At 44.7% G+C, this 19,478-nt stretch overlaps 2 protein-coding genes across 3 annotated transcripts; one reads left to right on the forward strand and one right to left on the reverse strand.

Moving 5' to 3' along the window:
* Positions 1 to 5,973: 5,973 nt before the first annotated feature.
* On the reverse strand, positions 5,974 to 11,089 carry zic5 (zic family member 5 (odd-paired homolog, Drosophila)). The gene is made up of 2 exons (XM_057059124.1): positions 8,608 to 11,089; positions 5,974 to 7,606 (listed from the first exon to the last, which is right to left on the reverse strand). Exons 1-2 carry the CDS (start codon positions 9,647 to 9,649, stop codon positions 7,167 to 7,169), a joined length of 1,482 nt encoding a protein of 493 aa, XP_056915104.1. The 5' UTR covers positions 9,650 to 11,089; the 3' UTR covers positions 5,974 to 7,166.
* Positions 11,090 to 11,444: 355 nt separating this feature from the next.
* On the forward strand, positions 11,445 to 17,242 carry zic2a (zic family member 2 (odd-paired homolog, Drosophila), a). 2 transcript variants are annotated; one of them, XM_057059111.1, is made up of 5 exons: positions 11,445 to 12,222; positions 12,313 to 12,380; positions 13,998 to 14,974; positions 15,982 to 16,145; positions 16,232 to 17,242. In XM_057059111.1, the coding sequence occupies exons 2-5, from the start codon at positions 12,346 to 12,348 to the stop codon at positions 16,424 to 16,426; spliced, it is 1,371 nt and encodes a 456-aa protein (XP_056915091.1). In that variant the 5' UTR covers positions 11,445 to 12,222; positions 12,313 to 12,345; the 3' UTR covers positions 16,427 to 17,242. The 2 variants fall into 2 exon arrangements, with proteins under 2 accessions (XP_056915091.1, XP_056915081.1); XM_057059101.1 differs by lacking the exons at positions 11,445 to 12,222; positions 12,313 to 12,380 and adding an exon at positions 13,462 to 13,689.
* The last annotated feature ends 2,236 nt before the right edge of the window (positions 17,243 to 19,478 follow it).

Here is a 19,478-nt window from a genome sequence, read left to right on the forward strand (position 1 = left end):
GCGCGCGCGTCGCCGTGCAGGTGAAGGCCGCGCACCTGCGCGCAGTTACGCCCCCGCCGCTTGACGCAGCCTCCAGTTACGCCCGCAAAGCCAGAAAAGCGCCGACTGAAGCCCTGGCTGAATGAACCCCCTCCCTCAAGCGATCCGTTATTTCTACGATAATTTGCCATAATTATCACAAGGTTGGGTTTTGCATGCATGAACTATGAAATGGCAAAAACAAAAACGTCTGTCTGTTAAGCATCCCTTATAACGTGCGTCATTTGGTCATCATTTAATGTTTCATTTAAACAGAAATGTTTGTCCAGTGAGCCAGAGACAGCGCCGGCCGACTTTTCTTATTTGTCATGCTCCGGTCTTCAACATGACACCACCTAATCCAATTAAAGACGATAACCCTGGACCTGGATATATTATTCTCCTCTCTTTTTCTCTTCGAGTTGCTGACAAGCACTCTTGGTTCTGTGTGAAAAAGAGAGTCAAGAGCCCTCTCCTAATCCCGGGCACGACCACAAGTGATTGAAGAGTGAAAGAAACTCCTCGTTGGTCCTTGTGCTTGATGGAGTTCTCTTTGTCCGCCTTCTTGTTTGGGGAGCTCTTCAGACATCAGCCCATTATTTTAATTCTTTACAGAAAAATTACGTCTAAACTTGATGCTTTAATATTGAAACAGTAAATAAATAGAACTAATCCGGATTCATTGTCTCTTTTACCAGTTAAATCTATTTGTAATCCAAACATCTTTTTAATTGAGCTACTGGAAACTAATACACATGAAATGTGTCTGATTATTCTTTTTTTTTTTTTTGGCAACTGCATCTCCGACTATTAAAAAAGTAACTGTGAAAAAGTATTTTACTTTAAAATTAAGAATACACAGATTGAAATGACTTTAGAATGAAATAGGATACGCTTCATTAGCAAACATCTTATAGTAGGTGCTGTAGAATGACAGGTAATTGACATTAATCTGCTCTCTCTGAGACTCAGAGGGGATCTAAAGGAAATGGGGATACGGTTAATGAAGCACCACTTGCCCTTTGAAACTCGGGCACAGTGTGCAGCTGGGAACTTTGCAGAAACTTCATTTATTTTCCGTCACCGAGATGCATCATCAGCTGTAAAAAGGTGATATATGGTCAAGTTAAATGAGTTAAATGGGGGAGAATGATGCCTGTTAAAGCGGCCTCACTTTCAGTTTGTGATGACTCGGTTTATTGCTCTCTGTGGAGCTGTGGGGTTGAGGCTTCCCTAAGTGATAATATTACTCGCCGTTACCAAGATCCACTCAGAGCTCTTCAATCACAGGGCGATATGCTTATTATCATTCACATTGTGGGTTTTCTCTATAGGAGCTGCGGCAGACAGGCAGAGGGAAAGGTGGAGGAGGTAAAGAGCCGCACCTCTCCTCTCCTTGCACGCCACTTCGGGCCACGGGGGCCTGCGTAATGAGGGCACCTATGGGGCCCTCCTGGATGGAGAGGTGTCCTAACCCCGTCACGGCTGGTCAGAAAGGAGGTGCAGACACCTGCGCGTCACCCCTCCTTCTGCCGGCTCCCTCCCAGTGGCGCCTGCCACATCCAGCCCTCCCCATCAGCCAGAGTTCATACTTGAGACACAAGTTTTGACAACGATAATGATGTGCACTGCGATGCAGAAATACCTGAGGGGCGGTGAGGAAATAAGAGCCCTTGTAACTCTCCTTAGGGCCAATTCACTTATGATAAAGCACCATTCTGCGGCCTCCCCCTGAAGCCATGAATGCGTAATCTGCTGCTGCGGCTGCTCTCCAAATCAGGAGGAATGTCTTTCAGCTCGAAAGCCTCAGTAAAATGTAAGCAATGGTGTTTAAATGTAGTTTCTTCTGAGTCAAAATAACATCTCTATTAGAGTCCCATCATTTTGACAAATGATATCAGTCCTATTACTAAAACAGGACCCCATCTCAAGGTTTGGTGTCACTAAGATGGATCAGCATTGATATTTGTCAGATGTATACTGGCATTTACCATGGCAAGTGTCTGCAAAGGGCCAAAAGGTGCGCGTCCCCAATGGACCTGGCCTAATTATACAATTAGTCTTGTGATCGGGACAGTCCATAGCTACGGCTCCTGTGGGACAAGCAGACACATTATGGTTGTCATCTGTGTGCGCACAGCAAGTATAAAGCTCAGCCTATCGCTCGGCTTCTCGTACTTATAATGTCCATTTCCTGTTCTTGTCTCTTTGTTAAGGCCTACAATGCCATGATTGGGGATTTTTTTTCTTTCTGGACACACCATAGGTCATCTTGGTATTTGATCATTTATGCCTTTAGCCTCATAGAGGGATTGTATTTATTTGTTAAGCCAGCGGTCAGATGGCGACCCCCATATCTCGATCTCATTGCCTATCCAGCCATATATCCGTTCTGGCTTATCCCAGTTCAGTTGGAAACATCAAGACACCATATTTTCTCCTGCCTATCCAGAGCCATATCTGCCATTTCTAAACCTAAGTCGGTTGAAGAGAATGGGTGCAGGGCTTGTGATGTTCACAATCCACGCAGACACCTCCATGAAGTCAGAGGGAGGTCCTGGCTCTGCATGGTCGAGGAGGTCGCCGTGCCTCCTCACCGTACTTTGCCCCTGGTGCCCCGGCTTATCACATTCGATTAGAACTCCTGTAGGGAGACTGCAAGCTCGAGATGAATTCAACTTCATCAGTTGGCCCAACCATGATGGACAGTGATGTTCACAAACAAGAACAGGACTCAGGAGCTTATCTGCGGTGAGCACGGATGAGCATTTCTTCCATTACCATAAGACAGATTCTCAAGTTGTACAGCTCCTTACGTGGACACAACTCTAACCCATCTATCATCGCTCGTTTCCAGAGATGGCCCCACTCCCCTCTCCTCAGCTGACCTTTTCTACCATGAAATTAAATGCATTCAGGTCCAGTCCTCTGATGTCGTGGCCGTGATAGTTTGGCTGATACCGATCTTTGCCTACAATTGAGGAAGTCATGTTCAGAATGGAGAGGCCAAGGATTGGGTGTGTGTGTGTGTGTGTGGGTTGGGGGGAGGGGCACCATGCTTTTCAAATCATTTTGAACAATCACAGATATGTTTCTAAAGCTAAAATGAAGTAAAAAGGAAGGAACATACGTGCATTTAAATGAGATTTTAAGCAGGGGCCATGTAGGTGAAAGGAGTCTCTTATATGCTTGAATGCAAGCCTTTGATTATTATTTATATATGAAAAGCTGCGTACACATACACTTCCAAGGTATGAATCGATATTATGCCAGAGAATAAAAGTCTAGTTCTATTATCCACCTTTTCCTCCCACCCCTTTCGGTCCAAGTTTCCAAGTACACTGAAGCCGACATCCTGCATTTAGAGGCTTTTAGGAAAGCCCTGTCATTCAGTAAGAAGCCATGCTCACGTTTATTTCATTTCTACTTTCTGGCCAGCACAGGGGCCAGGTAGCAGCGTCTGCCTCATGCAGTTGTCCGTGGACGACCTTGCACTCCTCACCTTCTGCTTTGGAGCGGCTCCCAGTCCTAGGATGGGGCTTTGGACCGGCACCAAGTCTCTACCCCCACAGATGTTACTGAGCCACCAGATATTATGTCAGTTTTCTGAGTGATGTATCGTGCACTTCTAAACAGCAGCCGAAGACTGTAGAGCAACCACATTACACAGACCGAGTTCCGGCAGCCTCACAGCAGTTGTCATCTCCCAACAGTTATTTATTTATTCATCCGAGACCACGTTTACAGGATCTCTTTTTTCATTTTAGGACAAATATTACACCTGAACACATGATAATGTGTTACACACATTTGTTGAAATGGTTTACACACACACACATAAACATGCAAACAATGTAGATACAGGATGATGTGCACATGAGGTAATTTGCTTAATGAAGTTCCTGTTAAAATAAAACGAAGCACAGGTCAGGTGAAGAGCACCCCCCCCCCCCCCCCCCCCTGTGGCCCTTGTCAGATGTTTAACTCTGCAGCTCCTCTGGGAAATAGGTGCAACCACAGCTAATGAAGTTGCGCTGTTGAGGAGCCTCATTCTGCCCACAGCCATGCGACCATCTGAGTCTAAAGCCGGACAAAGACTTCCACGTTTTGCCCCCAGCTTCAACCATCTGAATCCGACTCCAAACCGCGTTTGAAGGAAAGAAAATCGTCTTCGCCGTGTCCTTCTCTCTCTCCCCCTCAACACCTTCTCCAGTGCGCCACGTCGCGCCGCGCCGCCCGCTGTTGCGCGCAGGTGCTCGGATCAGATGACCCGCGTTTTGAACCGAGCGTCTTAACTCTTGTGACCGAAATGATCACTTCACAAGCCGTTTTCGTGAACATTGTGCCAACAGCATTCAGAAGATGGATAATACTTGTAAAGTCTGACAAGGCGGCATTTGTTTTGGCTCTACGCTCGTCTGAGAAATTATCATTCAACCCCTTTAAAGGGCACAATTGAGAAGCAGCGGCGTTTTCACTGCGACTTCTGGCTTTGTCCTCTCTAAAGTGGCGTCTGCATGTCTGACTCTGCAGTTACTTATTTGCAGGCAGAATGTAAAGGTGGCCCATGTAAGTGATTTCCACGGGCATCACACTAAAGGAGAACAAATCGCTGACAAAGGAGCGCCATTCCCATTCAGCTGCGTTGTTAGGACAACCAAAAAGTATTTCTCAGATAATAAGTTCTACTTCAAAGCGTTTCTCACTGAAGGGTGACTGCTTCACTACTTTTATTAAGTCTCCCTCCATTTAATGCAGGAGGAACTCACTTTGGTTATTTTTCATCGTGTTTATTTTGTAACATTCATTGAGGGCTTGTGTCCAAACGGGGCCTACACGAGCACGCTACTCTCCCTAAAAGCCAACAAGAGCTCATTCACGGAATGAAACTTTGTTGTCTCCGTCTTTCTTTTTTTTACGAAAATTGCGAGAGGACGGCTATAAAATTGATAGAGCTCTTCCAGTTTTAGCCTAAAAAAACACCTGCAGTTGTTATGTAAGAGCTTCTTCTTTGGGTTGTGAATAAGGATGACTATTGTAGATTGTTCTCGCAGTTTGCACAAGAAGTGCGTGTGCGCGCGTCTGTTTTATGGGCTCGGCCACAACAATCATTGAGGTCGGGCCGAGTCAAGTGTCTTAATTGCTGCAGTGTAGAAACGCAAAGTGTGCGTGTGTGTGTGTGTGTGTGTGTGTGTGTGTGTGTGTGTGTGTGTGTGTGTGTGTGTGTGTGTCTGTCTGTCTGTCTGTCTGTCTGTCTGTCTGTCTGTCTGTCTGTCTGTGTACTTATTTTTTCTAACTATTTCCCTCGCAGGCGGGCCGCCGTGCGTCTGCAGCTCTTCCTTCTGGAGAAGGCGCATCCTCAGCGTTCATTTAGTGGCAGTCGCGTTGAAATGTGAGCATCTCGCCACCCAATTGCCATAGAAATCCTAACACGCCATGAAGACTGTTAAAGCGGTCAGCCTTCCTCTCAGAAGCTGCAGCCTTTGAAGTGGCGCACAACTCGCGTTGGTCAATTTTCGCTGTAAAGGCCGGACAGCCAAGTCTTTGAAAGTGAGGTTGTGCGTTTTAATGGAGGAAATAAAAGGAGGAACTTGTTTAATACACTCTATACAAGGCGATGCTTATTGTCAGAAATCTTTTATCTTTTCTTTTCCCATGAATGATTCATGCCTCGGCTGCTTTGTGCTATACGCGCCTTTCAGTGGTAGCGCCATCAGGGGGCTATAAGTTTTCCCATTAGCTCGCTGATTATAGTTTATACCAACCTCTTTGGGGGTTTAGGCTGTTTCTCAGACATTATATTGGAATGCCAAAATGGAAAGTGAGATGCTTGTTTGCTTTTCACTTAAGACCATTGCTCCAGGTTGCAGCAGAAAATCCTTAAAATATCACCCCAAAAATGCATCTTCTTAGATTATTTACATGACTAATATCAAAGGTCTGCAAAGCCATAACTTCTTGATCATTTTTTAATCCATCATGTTCAACGGCACCATGCACCTCAGAGAGAAAGAGAGATCATACAAAAGGCATGCGAGGAAAGGACTTTCACATTACACAGCTTATTCAAGTAAACGTTTTCTTCAGACCACAGTTTTTTTTAAAGAAGTGATAAAAACATAAAAAAGAAACCCACCCTCATCTGCAGGGTACTATGTGTCACCAAAACCGATATTTTTAATCTTTGGTGTTTCTGCCATTTCAGTTCAACGATGATCCCAGCAAATAAATTACAATGTACAAAAACAATACTTTCCCCCAAAATGAAAACACAACATTCACAACGCTTTAGTACAATAACATATGTACAAATTCTACAGGGTCAAAGCCAGTGTAGACATTTAGGGTCTCATGGGACTTGCACCTTCTCTTTAACGAGCCTAACAGTTTATTTTGCATAAAATATAGTTTTAAATAGTTATTAAATAGTTAAAAAAAAAAAGTTAAAAAAAACAATCCAACGAATATGTATGAATCTGAGACAGTAGGACAAATAAGAGCCTCAGATGTTTGCCTCCTGGTTAGATTTGTTAAAGGTTGTACCTGTTAAAGGAAATATTAGAACCTCGTCTATGCGCTGACGTGCGTTGCCACATCGAGCAGTACCGAAAGTGAACAGTGATATAATGATGATGATGATGATGATGATGATGATGATGATGATGATGATGATGGGATGATCAGCTCTGTAATATGTTTATCTTATGACATCGGTCATTTCAGCATCTGCGCCAGTGAAGCCACCAAGTAATAAAATCCTGCATATTGTATCTTATTTTATTTTTATTTTATTTTTACCAAAGATTATTGATCCTGAAGAACTGTTCCAGTTTTGAAAAAATCAAACGAAAAGCAAACCAAAACCCTAATTTTTCCGACTCTTTATTCCAGGTCTAATATAACCGACGTGTGTTTGATCTACATGTTTTATTAGGTCGTCTTTCCATCCTCGATCTTCTTCAATTCTTCGTGTTCGCTTCAGTCGTTAAATATCGATAAAGTGAAAATAACTGATCAATATCTCGAGCACGCGGCTCAGCGTGGACACACACACACACACACACCACACACACACACACACACACACACACACACACACACACACACACACACACACATCTAAGTTTGCCCCAGTTCTGCAGAGGCCATCAGAGCATTGTCCTGGGGTCCGAGTGTCTATAAGATTCCTCGTCTTCTGAATCTGACGTTGGCACATCGCTGGAGGGGGTGTGGAGGTGGTTGGGACCCACGCTTCCCTGGCACACGTACCACTCGTTCAGGTTAGTAACCTGCGGGGAGAGGTTCGAGGAGCGGTTCCTGTGCGCGTCGGAGTTGGGCGACAGGGGGTCACCAAGAGGGTTCGTGGAGGAAATGTAGGTGACGTTGGTGGTGGGGGGCGGCGGCGACTTGCAGTGCACTTTCATGTGCTTCCGCAGAGAGCTCGGGTGCGTGTAGGATTTGTCGCAGCCGCGCACCTTACAGTAGTAAGGCTTGTCACTCGTGTGGACGTGAGAGTGCTTCTTCCGGTCGCTGCTGTTGGCAAATTTTCGGTCACAGCCGTCGAACTCACACTTGAAAGGCTTTTCACCTGGAATAAAGTGGAATACAGGAGGCAAATTCAATCAGAGCCACGGGGGCAAGGTCACATCTATTTTACGCAGCTCAGATGAGTCCGACTGAAACGTTAAATTCCCATTTGGTTCTCCTCACAGACAACAAGGGTGTACTTTAAATAATAATAATAATAATAACACGTCTTTCCACCTTCCTCTGTACACAACATCCACCCACACTCTGTTCATTTTCACGTGTGAACACGTGTTACATGCCTTTAGGCCTTCTGGGTACATGAGCGGGGGAACTCTAGAGACCACCAGGAGTCGTTTATGTGTCGTTCAGGACACCGATTACACACAAGCGTAGGTGGAAAACCTACATGTTTAAAAAGAGGATACACACTCGAATGGTGCGTGGTGTCAAACGCCCCCTTTGACATTTGCTTCGTGTTGCATTATATAGATTTATCATGTTATTCCCCTTGCTGATTTTACATCATTAATAGAGATATGGGCTACACTTGATGGCGGCAGCTCAAGTAGCAGTTAACGACAGAGAGAGACTCGCCGCGATGCACGTACTGCCCCTCCTTTCATCGCCCCTCATGTATGCTCTGTAATAGACGGCAAATGCTTCTCAGTCAAACTCTTAGAGTAATAAATCTGGCATAACTTCGACCATCCGCTCAGTCCGCGTCAACAAACTGAAATTTTGCGTAAACGCCACGCCGGAGGATCAGGCAACTGCATTTGCGCGTTTCCAGCTCAGTTCTGCAGGTACGTAAGCACGCTGGAGAACTGCTATGCCATAATCCTCTAACGCCTACCGCTGGCGTCTTGGTGAGTAAAAAAAGTTTTTCTCTTCGGGTCAGAAATAAAACACGAGCAATCGCCGTGGCCAGTCGTCACCTAAGGAAAGTTCTTGCACGCCTCCGTGCGCAATGACGCGCGGTATCCGATTATTTAGGACGCGGGCAAAAACAGCCATTTTTCTTTGCTTTCACTGGTAGTTTTAGAATTCAGATGTACTGACCTGTGTGCGTTCTTTTGTGGATCTTTAAATTCTCCGACCGCGCGAACACTTTTCCACAGCCCGGGAAAGGACACGGGAAGGGTTTTTCTCCCGTGTGCACACGGATGTGGTTGATCAGTTTGTACTTCGCTTTGAAAGCCTTTCCTTCCCGTGGACATTCCTCCCAAAAGCAGATGTGGTTGCTCTGCTCCGGTCCTCCGACGTGCTCCACCGTGACGTGGTTGACCAGTTCGTGCATGGTGCTGTAAGTCTTGGAGCAGGGCTTTTTCGGAGTTTGATCCTGGTCGATCCACTTGCAGATGAGCTCTTGCTTTATCGGCTGCCGCATGTATCTTAAAAACGCCCCCGCGGCTCCGTGAGGAGCAGAAGCAATGTTCACATTGAGGTTCATGGAGTTGTAGCTGTGGAGCGAAGAAGGTCCATAGTGCTCTGGCCTGTGCCCGAAGTGTTCCGGCCTACCGTAGATGTCCCCCGGAATACCCAGGCGCATCTGCCCGTTGAGGGCATGGTGGTGGGCACCTGGGGACGCCTGGTCGTGAAGTCCAGTAAAAAGTGAATGGGCCCCACTTTCCGTGTGCCCGTAAGCACCTGTTGGAGAGATGAACATGCCATGGTGATGAGGGGAGGAGGCGGAACTATGCTGGTCGCCAAGTGCATGCATAGCAGAGGCTGAGAGTTCTCTCCTGAGGATGAAGTCCCTGCTGCTTGAGTAGCCTGAGTGGGGGTGAGCCACGGGGAAACCAACTGTGGTCTGAGCAGAAGTGAAAGATGCCGCGGTCTGGGCTTCGGGATGGCTCTGAATGTGCTGAGATGGGCTAAGTTTGAGAGCATTTGTCTGTGCCATGTGCTCTGGTCCAAATGGAGTGAGTGCCACTCCGGGGTCGTTGCCCAGCTCCCCAGGGTGGAGGTGGGCATGGTGGGAGAGAGGGTGATGCCCCCCTAGCCCCGGGAAGCCTGTCATATTCTGATGAGGAAGGGTTTGAGTCGCTGCCAAATCCGCTAATCTTATCGCCGGATTCCTCTTGCTTAAAGGGGGCTCCATAACTACACTGACAAGTCCATCCGCTCTCAGCGCAACTGTTTTTTCACCACACCACGCTCTCTAAAGCGTTAGAAAAATATGTATATAAGGCTTCTATAAGTTCTTTTGTCCGGCTTCTAACTCTGCTTGCTCCTTTTCCCACTCTGTCCTCAAGCGATTGGCAGAACATACAACAGTTGGAGGACACAGTGGGGAATACAGTTTAGAAATGGCACTGCGGGTATTGGACGGATTTCGGTGACTGGCAGTTAGGAGAACGAAGCGATTGGCTGACGTTCAGCGCAGGGGCTCAGCAGGGTTCCGCCCCCTCACTCTCTTTATCGCTGTTGACTCCAAAAACTTGTACTCACAAAGTTACCAGCAGATCCGTTTGTGTGGCATTCTGTTTACCGGCGCTGGCGCATGTGGATGACCGAAATATGTTGGTGTGATAAATACAACCTCGCCTCTATTCAGACTGGATTCGCAGTGTCCTACTATAGTCATTTTTTTTAATATAAAAAGGAAAAAAAATATGAAAAAAGGCAACCAGGTGACCGAATGTTCCATCATATATGTATGAAAAAACTATGGAAAAAAAAATGTAATAGGAAATAGATTTTTTTAATTAGGGTGGGAAATTAAATGCAAAGCTTTACGTATTGCGAAACCTGGAAACGAGAGCGCACATGTTCAAATACGGTGCATTTTGAATAAAACGTAGCTATGAAAATATAGCTGTCTACCAAACTATTTGTGTTTCTGGTCCATTTTAACTTGATTATATATGGTTGCTTTTATCCAGCAACGTAACTATATTTTAGTATTAATTACAAGGGGCTATGCTTTGAGGTTTTATTGGGTGGTGTATAGGCTGTCATTTAAATCATCATGGTTTTTTTAAAAATAGGAATATATATTGGTCATTTTACCTTTTGCTTCTTATTAAAAAAATACGTGTTTGAAATACAAAATAATAAATAAGTTTGACTTTGCATATGTCGTGAACGATTAAACTATCAGTATTGTCTGGCAGCTTAAAATTATACCTATTTTAAAAAGGACTTTAATAAATTACATTCCTTGTTGCACGGTCGTCAAAGAGCCCTTACCCGCCATGACGGTGGCTGCTGTCAGACACTTGTTATTCAGTCCCCTCTGACAGCTAGACGACTATGTGACGTTAATATGTCTTCATTTGGATATATTTCCAGTGATGAATGAGAGCTGGCGTCAGTCACCTGTAACCTGAACAGCTCTCAATGTGCTTCCGTGCATGACAACATTTACACTGTTGCACGTCTGTTCGAGACGATTTATGATCCCTTTCGTCAGCATGTGAAAGAGGATTTTTTTTTATTGCCCAGCCACCTAACACTATACATGCACACAATATTAAAGGTAATTGCGTGTGCAAAACTATTACATTTTATTAGTATTTCTGAGTGGTGACCAGATTTCCTCACACTGGCTATATATCCCCCCCCCCCATTAGAATATTTATAAAAAATCTCTGCCTGTTTGCCTTCATCTAAAAAGTGTCAGAAGTTGCACAAGGGATTTTGAGGGCTTAAAAAACTATTCAGGTATAGAGAGAAGCTTTACTGATAAAGCCTGGACCAAACAGACCAGAGGAGTGGGTGCATTGTGGTGATTCATTTAATTGCCAGATTCTACTAACTATCATTAAAAAAGGCCCTTGACGTAAAATGGGAACACATAGAATAAAGAATAAAATTATTCAAACATCAAAATGGAAAAAAACTGAGATGAAGCCAACATGAGTGTAACAAAAAAAAATAATTATTTAATAATAAATGCTGCTGCCCTTTTGCTGTTTTCCTCATATTTGTGTTTTTTAAAATTAATTTCTTCTAAATTAATGCTGGACTTTTGAAGTTGGATATATAAAAAACAACTTTATTGTTCTTATTATTTTCATTGACGTGTTGCTTTTAAATGACCCAGAACTCTCAACAGAAAGAGGGTGACATCTCAACCTTCTGCCTCCCTCACGCTCTCCCCCCTGTTTAAGACAAAGACGCTTTGTCATAAACAGGGTTATTTTACCAAAAGGAGTCAAGGGGGCAACATATGTGGTCTCAACGGGTCAGAGGTCAAACACCCATGAAACACAAGGTCACGGAAACCACACTAGTAACCTTGCAATGTGTCAACATATTGGTATAGTCATATAACAGAGGAGAAAATCTTTTGGCCCCACGCTACAGTAATTAACGCTTGAATGCGAAATAAATAACCACTACCTTAATCATCTTCATAATTCTGGCATTATATTTTGATCTCAGAGTTGATGGTGATTTTTAGTCCGCATCGTGTTCTAGCTTGAGGCTGTAACCTGTTGCAGAATCTGCAGTTGTCAGTAAATGGTATTATTTCTTATCCGCTGCCTGCGCCTCTACCCCATTTCTAAAATTCTCTCCCCGTCTTCCACGAGGGTTTGTGTGTTTCCAGACAAATAAAGAGCTACTTCTGGGGGTCGGCAGACGTGACTTTGAACTTGGATCAGCTCCTGTGTTTCCTGTAGCGCGGGTTGAAATAGACTTGGAAGAATGGCGCACACGCAACACTCGGTCTGTCCCACTCTGAGTTCTCCACATTTTTTTGAAGGAAAAAAAAACTTTTTTCACGTTTCCTTCTCTCTTGCCCTTATTTTCGTGCAGAGCTGAGGGAAACCAGAGGCGGTGTATCGTGGAATGGAGCACCTTGGGAATTTAGATTTGGTGAAAATGTAAGTAAACTTCCTCTGACTTGCACATGAATGAGCAGCGGTGGTGTGTGGCATCTATATTCCCAACTGTATCCGCTCATTGAGCGCATGCTTGAAATTGATACAAGCCACGAAATGAGGTAAATCAGTCCAGAAATGGTCGCTTTATTCTGCTTGTGGAAATGATGTGTCGTGATGAAAGTGGGCTTTAAAAGCCTAAACAACCGTGACAGCGGCTGTAGTCCTGGGTTGTATTTCACGTAGATTTCTATGCGCAGAAGAGATCGTTTTATTGCTTAAATATTAACTGCGTTGATCTGCCTGCATCTGCGGCAGCTCATCACCGTTACATGCAAACTAATTGATGCGGTGCATGTGAGAACCACAGAGGAGGCAGAACCAGCAGCATATGGATCCATTAAAGAGAACCAGCAACGCTCGTCGGTGGTTGCTGGTGTGAACACGGCAGAACCACTAACAGGCCCAGTTGCGGTTCTACAACCATTCAAAAACCCCTGCACTCCATATGGAGCCACATATGGAGCCGCGAGGAACACATGTGACCGTAACACAACACAACGACACGATCTTTCCTGAAAATTGTTATTTTTTTATATCTGTATTGGAACAGCTTTATTAATACATCCATCTACGGTTGCATTTCAGAATCCTAAACACATATTTAAATGTTTCATGCCTGCAACTATGAATACATTGATGCACAGCACGTCTCGTGTGCCGTTCTGCTTTGCCGCAACGCGCCGCTCTGCTTGTTCGATACGCGCGCGTCAAATTTGAAGGCACGAAAACAGTTTCTTGGCTCCCAGGCAACATTCATTTCACGACCCACCGACGTGGTTTCAGTGGTTTTCCAACACGTCCTGGAAAATTTGTCCCATCATCACCCTACCACAGCTTTATACCCCTCACTCACACTACAACTCGGCACCTACGTAGGATAAACAACAGAATCAACTTCTCTGCTCTCTCTCGTCGGAATCCTTTTGCCTCCACTACCCAAACCTTCTCCCTAAAAGTAGGCGGTAATTATTAGTGGAAAATGGCGTTGGAGTATTAAGTCGCCACAGCGCTACCTGCTATTGGAGGGGCACCTGGGATTGATCAGGCGCGGTGGCCAATGAGACTGCGAGGAATGAATGAACGGGCTCCAGTTAAAGGGGGCGGAAGAAGAGGTAGAGCCAGTCCACGGAGAAACAGAGACCCTCCGCGATAGGCACAGCGAGCCAGAGAAATCAAAACATTCCAACTCGGAACAGCGTTTTTTGAGATGCTCCTGCTACTTTCACCCTGCGCACGCAGAGGACACCCAGTAAGATAATTATTTCATTCATCGAGCGCATTTAGAACGCATTGAACTTTCACAGTCAGGAGAAGAGGACTTCATTACATTTGGATTGCCAGGCATAAGTTAACTAGAAGTAATTTCTGATTAAATCAAACACGTAGATATTTTTTTTCCAACATGAGCGGAGCAGGGCTTTAAATCACGCCTGATATGGTGTTTCCCAGGCTGGAAGTTGAATCGTTGCGCGCCAGCATCAGCATTTGATCTGCTTTCTGAACTTAATTTGTTCTAGCCCCGCGCTGTTTTGAAGAAGTTTTTGTGTTTGTTTTTAGTGACAAAATGTTACTGGATGCTGGTCACCAGTTCCCCGGGCTGGGAGTCGGGTCATTTGCCAGGCACCATTCAGCCAGCGAGATGCAGGAAAGAGACTTGAGTTTGGCACAAAATAGCTTTGTAGACTCCGCGCACATGGGCGCGTTTAAGCTGAACCACGATCTCTCCCCGGGACAGAGCTCTGCCTTCACCACCCAGGCGCCGGGCTACTCCGCCGCGGCGCTGGGAGCTCACGCTGCCCATGTCACCTCGTATGCAAGCTCCCCTTTTAACTCCACAAGGGACTTTCTCTTTCGGAGTCGTGGCTTCGGAGAATCCTCTCCGGCGAGCAGCCAGCATACTATTTTCGGCCCCACGGCGGGATCCCTCCATCACACCCACACAGACACTCAAGGCCACATTTTGTTCCCCGGGATCCACGATCAACACGGGTCCCACGGATCCCCAAATGTCCTGAATGGACAAATGCGACTGGGACTACCGGGAGAAGTTTTCGGACGCTCCGACCAGTACCACCAGGTTTCCAGCCCGAGAACCGACCCGTACTCGGCGGCGCAGCTCCACAACCAATACGGCTCCATGAATATGAACATGGGGATGAACATGGCAGCTCATCACCCCGGTGCCTTTTTCCGTTACATGAGGCAGCAGTGCATCAAACAGGAGCTCATCTGCAAATGGATCGACCCCGAGCAGCTGAGCAACCCGAAGAAGTGCTGCAACAAAACTTTTAGCACCATGCACGAGCTGGTCACGCACGTCACGGTGGAGCACGTCGGCGGCCCGGAGCAGACCAACCACGTCTGTTTCTGGGAGGACTGCGGCCGGGAGAGCAAGCCATTCAAGGCGAAATACAAACTGGTGAACCACATACGGGTGCACACTGGGGAGAAGCCTTTCCCGTGCCCGTTCCCCGGCTGCGGGAAGGTCTTCGCACGCTCGGAAAACTTGAAGATACACAAGAGAACACATACAGGTAATTATACAAGCACATACGGGCGTTTCAAACCTGCTGATTTTAAACTGTATCGTCGCTTCAATTGATTTTGATGTGCGTGTGTTTTCGCGCGTTTGCGCCCATGAACGGCAAAATCAGTTTCATTATTAGGAGCTTTTGGGGGGCCACTGAGGTAGATAGCAACTGTAAAAAATGTCCACGATGGAGCTGAACTATCTCCAGGGGAGCTGCGAATTTATTTCCTGCGTTCTTTTCTGTTGTGATTATTTCAACAATAACGCGCCTTTCGTTTTTCATTCCGTTTTCCACTCACAAAAATCTTTTAAATCGTATCTCCAACTGGCTTTATATTTTTGATGAGACTTACGAGGGGCCAAAGTGTGGGTTTGTAGGCGGCGGTAAATCAATTCAGCCACTTTAACGCAGCGTGTTCTCCTGATTTCAGAGCTCCCTCTTCGTACAGATCGTGCGTAATCCACACCACAACTATGGCACACATAAATCCTGACTCGTTTTCACTCCTGTTTGTTTTGGAGTTGTGCGTGTTATGGTTTGTTTAACACTTCCTTAACGTCTGAGGACGCCTTTTGTATTCTCGTGCTTTCATTTTGATGGTGGTTGAGGTGCTAGACGGGCCGATGCAGTATATGGAATTCTTATTTTCGTGGGAAATGATGGTGCTGTGCCATGAAATGGTCAGGTGCTAATTAGATTTTTATTGTCTCCCAGCAAATGGTAAGCCTTCTGTGGGCCTTCTGAGGACAGTCCTGTCCTCCTCTCCCACCCCCTCCGAATGACTATGCGCATTATTTATGCTAACTAAGACGAATGCTACCCCCAGTCTCATTTTCAAAAGAGAAAAGAATATCCTAATTTTGCTGCAATTATTTTGATTTCTTTTCTTATATGCAGAACGCGTGAAGTTTTCCATTTTAATTTTATACAGAAAGTGTACCACCCATTGTTGCAGATATTTCTCACAAAGGAAAAATGGATTTATCTGAGTTTATTCCTTCCCCCCGCAGGAGAGAAGCCGTTCCAGTGTGAGTTTGAGGGCTGCGACAGAAGGTTTGCAAACAGCAGCGACCGAAAGAAGCACATGCACGTTCACACGTCAGACAAGCCTTATCTGTGCAAGATGTGTGACAAGTCATACACACATCCCAGCTCCCTCCGGAAACACATGAAGGTAAACAGTGAGGCGGAGGCCTTCGTGTACACACGCCCGCACCAGTGCAGTGTATCCAGATTTTTAACCCGCTCTTTCGTCTCCAGGTCCACGAATCCTCTCCATCAGCATCAGACTCATCACCAGCAGCCAGCTCTGGTTACGAATCGTCTACGCCTCCGGGCCTTGTGTCCCCCACCACCGAGACCCAGAGCAACACAACCCTGTCTCCAGCCTCAGCTGTGCACAACCCCACCAGCCACAGTGGCCTTGCCTCCAATTTCAGTGAATGGTATGTTTAGGACTGGGATGAAATGAAGCATCACACACTCATTTCACAACACTAGACCCTCCAGCTGGAGACTGGGACATGTGTATAGAGGAGGCACACAAACATTTGGTTATTTTTTACCCACAATTCACCCGGGAAGGTCAAGATTACCGACAGGAAAACATGTATCATAGCCGACTTGTTTCATATTGTAAATAGTTACTAAAAGCCCGCGTTCCCATTGGTCGTGATAGTTCGTCAGTCTTTGGTGTGTAGGTGTTCCTTCAATGGTAGCTATTTCTCTGGACTTTTAGTGCACATAATACAATGGAATTGTACTATAATGATGAATATTGTGATCCTATAGGGCAAATTGATTGTACTATACAAAACATTTATAAACTGGAGAGAGTGCCAAAGTTAACATTTAACTCAGACCACAATATTAATGCTTGTGAATGTATTTTTGTTTTGTTTTGTTTTTTCGTTCGCTGGGCTTAACTTGTGATGTTTTGTGCTTTGCAAGTTCAAATTGTGAAATGCTATCTGGAAGATTGTGAGGAAAATAAACATCGTGTGCCGTTCGATTTTATGTAACTACACCCATCCTTTTGTAAATAGCAACTGCCATATTTATCCATTTGTAATTAAATTATGGTATTTACTTGCTACAGATGAAACAGTATTTATAAAGAATGTTTCTTTACTATAAATATGTACAATAATGAGCTATCCATGGGCAGTTGTTTTGTTCTGTGCTTTTGTTCAAAGTTTTAAGAGGTGTTTTCATCCTTATTGTGATAAAAAGTTTACTGCATACAAATATAATAAAAGGTGTTGCAAGTGATATATATTTGTTCTGGATTTTTTTTTAAAATTCATTTAAAATGTTTGTTTTATTGGTGACTGGTGCAGCTAAGCGAGTTGGCCTGAGAGGTTTTTACTTTGGTTTGGAAAAGCCTGGAGGGAAGTGTTATTTTAGGCAGTTGATGAGATCTTCCTGATGCTCTCAGGCCACAGTTGTGTGGAACAGATTCAGTCTTGGGTTGAATTCTGAAAACAAAGGTGAGGGTTAGGCAACAGTGAAGTGTGCATATGGCTAAAGAAGAGAGGCTGATGCATGTCTCTGCATGCAGATGATGGGAAAAGGTCCTTTAGTTTAGCACACTTGCTCCTGCCCTCAAGATTTATAGCAAAGACTTCTTTCTCCAAATTTGTCATTTCCTGGTTTGCCAAGTCAGATTTATATATTAAAGAATGAAAATATTTTAAGGCCCCGCCCTCGTACTCGGGGTCCGAAGTACTGCAGTGTTTGAACTTGAACTTGGCTTTTAATCTTGTGTCAGTTTTAGTTTTCTTCAATAACTCCGATTAATGATTTATGTGGTTTCTTTTTTTTAAATTTAAATATTTTTTTATTTTTGTACCTCAACATAAACAGGTCTTACACAAGGGTGCGTATCTTAAAGTAGGTTCATTCATTAGGTCCAACTAAATAAATATATACATAAATAAACAAAAGTCCAAGCGCGCGTTTATCCTGCAGGAAACGGCTGTCACGTCCACCGGGTCCCGGAGCAGCCGGTGCTTTTGCGGGCCAGACACCATCCGAAGCGGGTATCCATCAACAAGTGCTCAGCGCAGCTCGGTGTGCCGCCGTGTGCGTGATGCTCACATCCGTGAACGATCTGCAGGTACCTTTGTGGATTCTAGTCACAATGATACAAAAAAATTAGGACCTCTTAAAAATGTATTTCTTTCATTAAATTGTTGCACAACACCTTTTATATTAAGATGCACCAGATAATAAGGCGAGAAGTGTTGTTTGCTGTAGGCCATAGAAATATCGGTGTAATGGGATTCTTATTCCGGGCTCACTGTAATCAGCTAATAGCCTTTTCCGTGACCCCGCCGACGGAAGAACGGATGACCTATGGGAGTCGGAAAGGTCGGTTCCACACATGCCGGTTCCTGTTCAGCTCCAGCTGCGCTGATATTGATCCGGAGAGAAGGAAACGGTTTTTTCCTCCCTCTTTCTCACAGCTTCTTGTTGTTGCGAGAACACTCGTGATCGTGGCTCCGCAGGGCCCGCAGCTTTGATTATCAGTGAGAGTTTTCGTGAGTCCTACTATGTCTGAGGTCAGAGTTCAACACATTTTGGAACCTTTCTAATAAGTTCAGCGAGCAATAGAAACTTTGCACACGATACTGGTCTGAATGAAGAGACAGACGGCGGGGATCAATAAGAACAATTAATAACCTATAAAATGCGCCATGTCCGATATAGATGTTGTGAACATTATTCTTATTAATCAAATTCTAAACCTTTTTGACGCAGTTCTTGTTTTTTCGTTAGATATTTGGATTGTTGCCGATTATCACAGCCATCCAACTGGCTGCATGTTTGATTTTTTCGGAAATCCGAATGTAAAGTTACTTTAAAATGAATTCTAAATTAGTAAATAATTCTGTAACGAAAAATAAACCACTCGTCCCTCCCCTGCTCATTCAATTAATAATTAGAAATCACGCACACTTTATTTTTTGTGCTAGTGGTGCGATTTTATTTCGTGTGTACGCCGGTGTACGACAAAGAGAGGAGTGGGCCGACCACAGAGGCCACTTTTTAATTTAAGAAAGCAGTCTCATTAATTTAAGCCTAATGTGTTGGTAAAATTACAGTTCACAATTTGAAAGAACGAAGCCAAATTATTCAGATGTAACCTGTTACGACTCAAGCGTAACGGAAGCTGTAGGTGTAGTGGTGAGTTTTTCTGCACAGCTGATATACATTGCGCGCCTAAAACGCACCGCCCCTACCACCCCCTCCCCTCTGACGCAAACACACGTTACGCACGCTTTTAAAAAGAAATAAATAAAGATAAGGCATATGACGCCCTTTGACGTGATCCTACTGCCGTGATCCTACCGCCTTTTTTGTCATTTAGGTTTCTTGAAGTCGTCCAGACGCCAGAGCCTATAGAGGAGGACGATCTGAATAAATGAAAATGAATAATTTAAACGTGTGTCGATATATTGGCTGCACAGTGGAAGAATTAATAACATGCAAATGCATACATAAA

Source organism: Takifugu flavidus, chromosome 1, assembly GCF_003711565.1.
Source record: "Takifugu flavidus isolate HTHZ2018 chromosome 1, ASM371156v2, whole genome shotgun sequence".
NCBI classification, from domain to species: Eukaryota; Metazoa; Chordata; class Actinopteri; order Tetraodontiformes; family Tetraodontidae; genus Takifugu; species Takifugu flavidus.

Bases quoted from the DNA above. Each gene is read 5' to 3' on its own strand.
- zic5 (XM_057059124.1), bottom strand. From the start codon at position 9,649: ATGGAGCCCCCTTTAAGCAAGAGGAATCCGGCGATAAGATTAGCGGAT. The intron at 7,607-8,607 runs GTCAGTACATCT...ACTTTATTCCAG, and splicing joins CCACAAAAGAACGCACACAG to GTGAAAAGCCTTTCAAGTGT.
- zic2a (XM_057059101.1), top strand. From the start codon at position 13,517: ATGAACGGGCTCCAGTTAAAGGGGGCGGAAGAAGAGGTAGAGCCAGTC. The intron at 13,690-13,997 runs GTAAGATAATTA...GTTTGTTTTTAG, and splicing joins GCGCACGCAGAGGACACCCA to TGACAAAATGTTACTGGATG. The intron at 16,146-16,231 runs GTAAACAGTGAG...TTTCGTCTCCAG, and splicing joins CCCTCCGGAAACACATGAAG to GTCCACGAATCCTCTCCATC.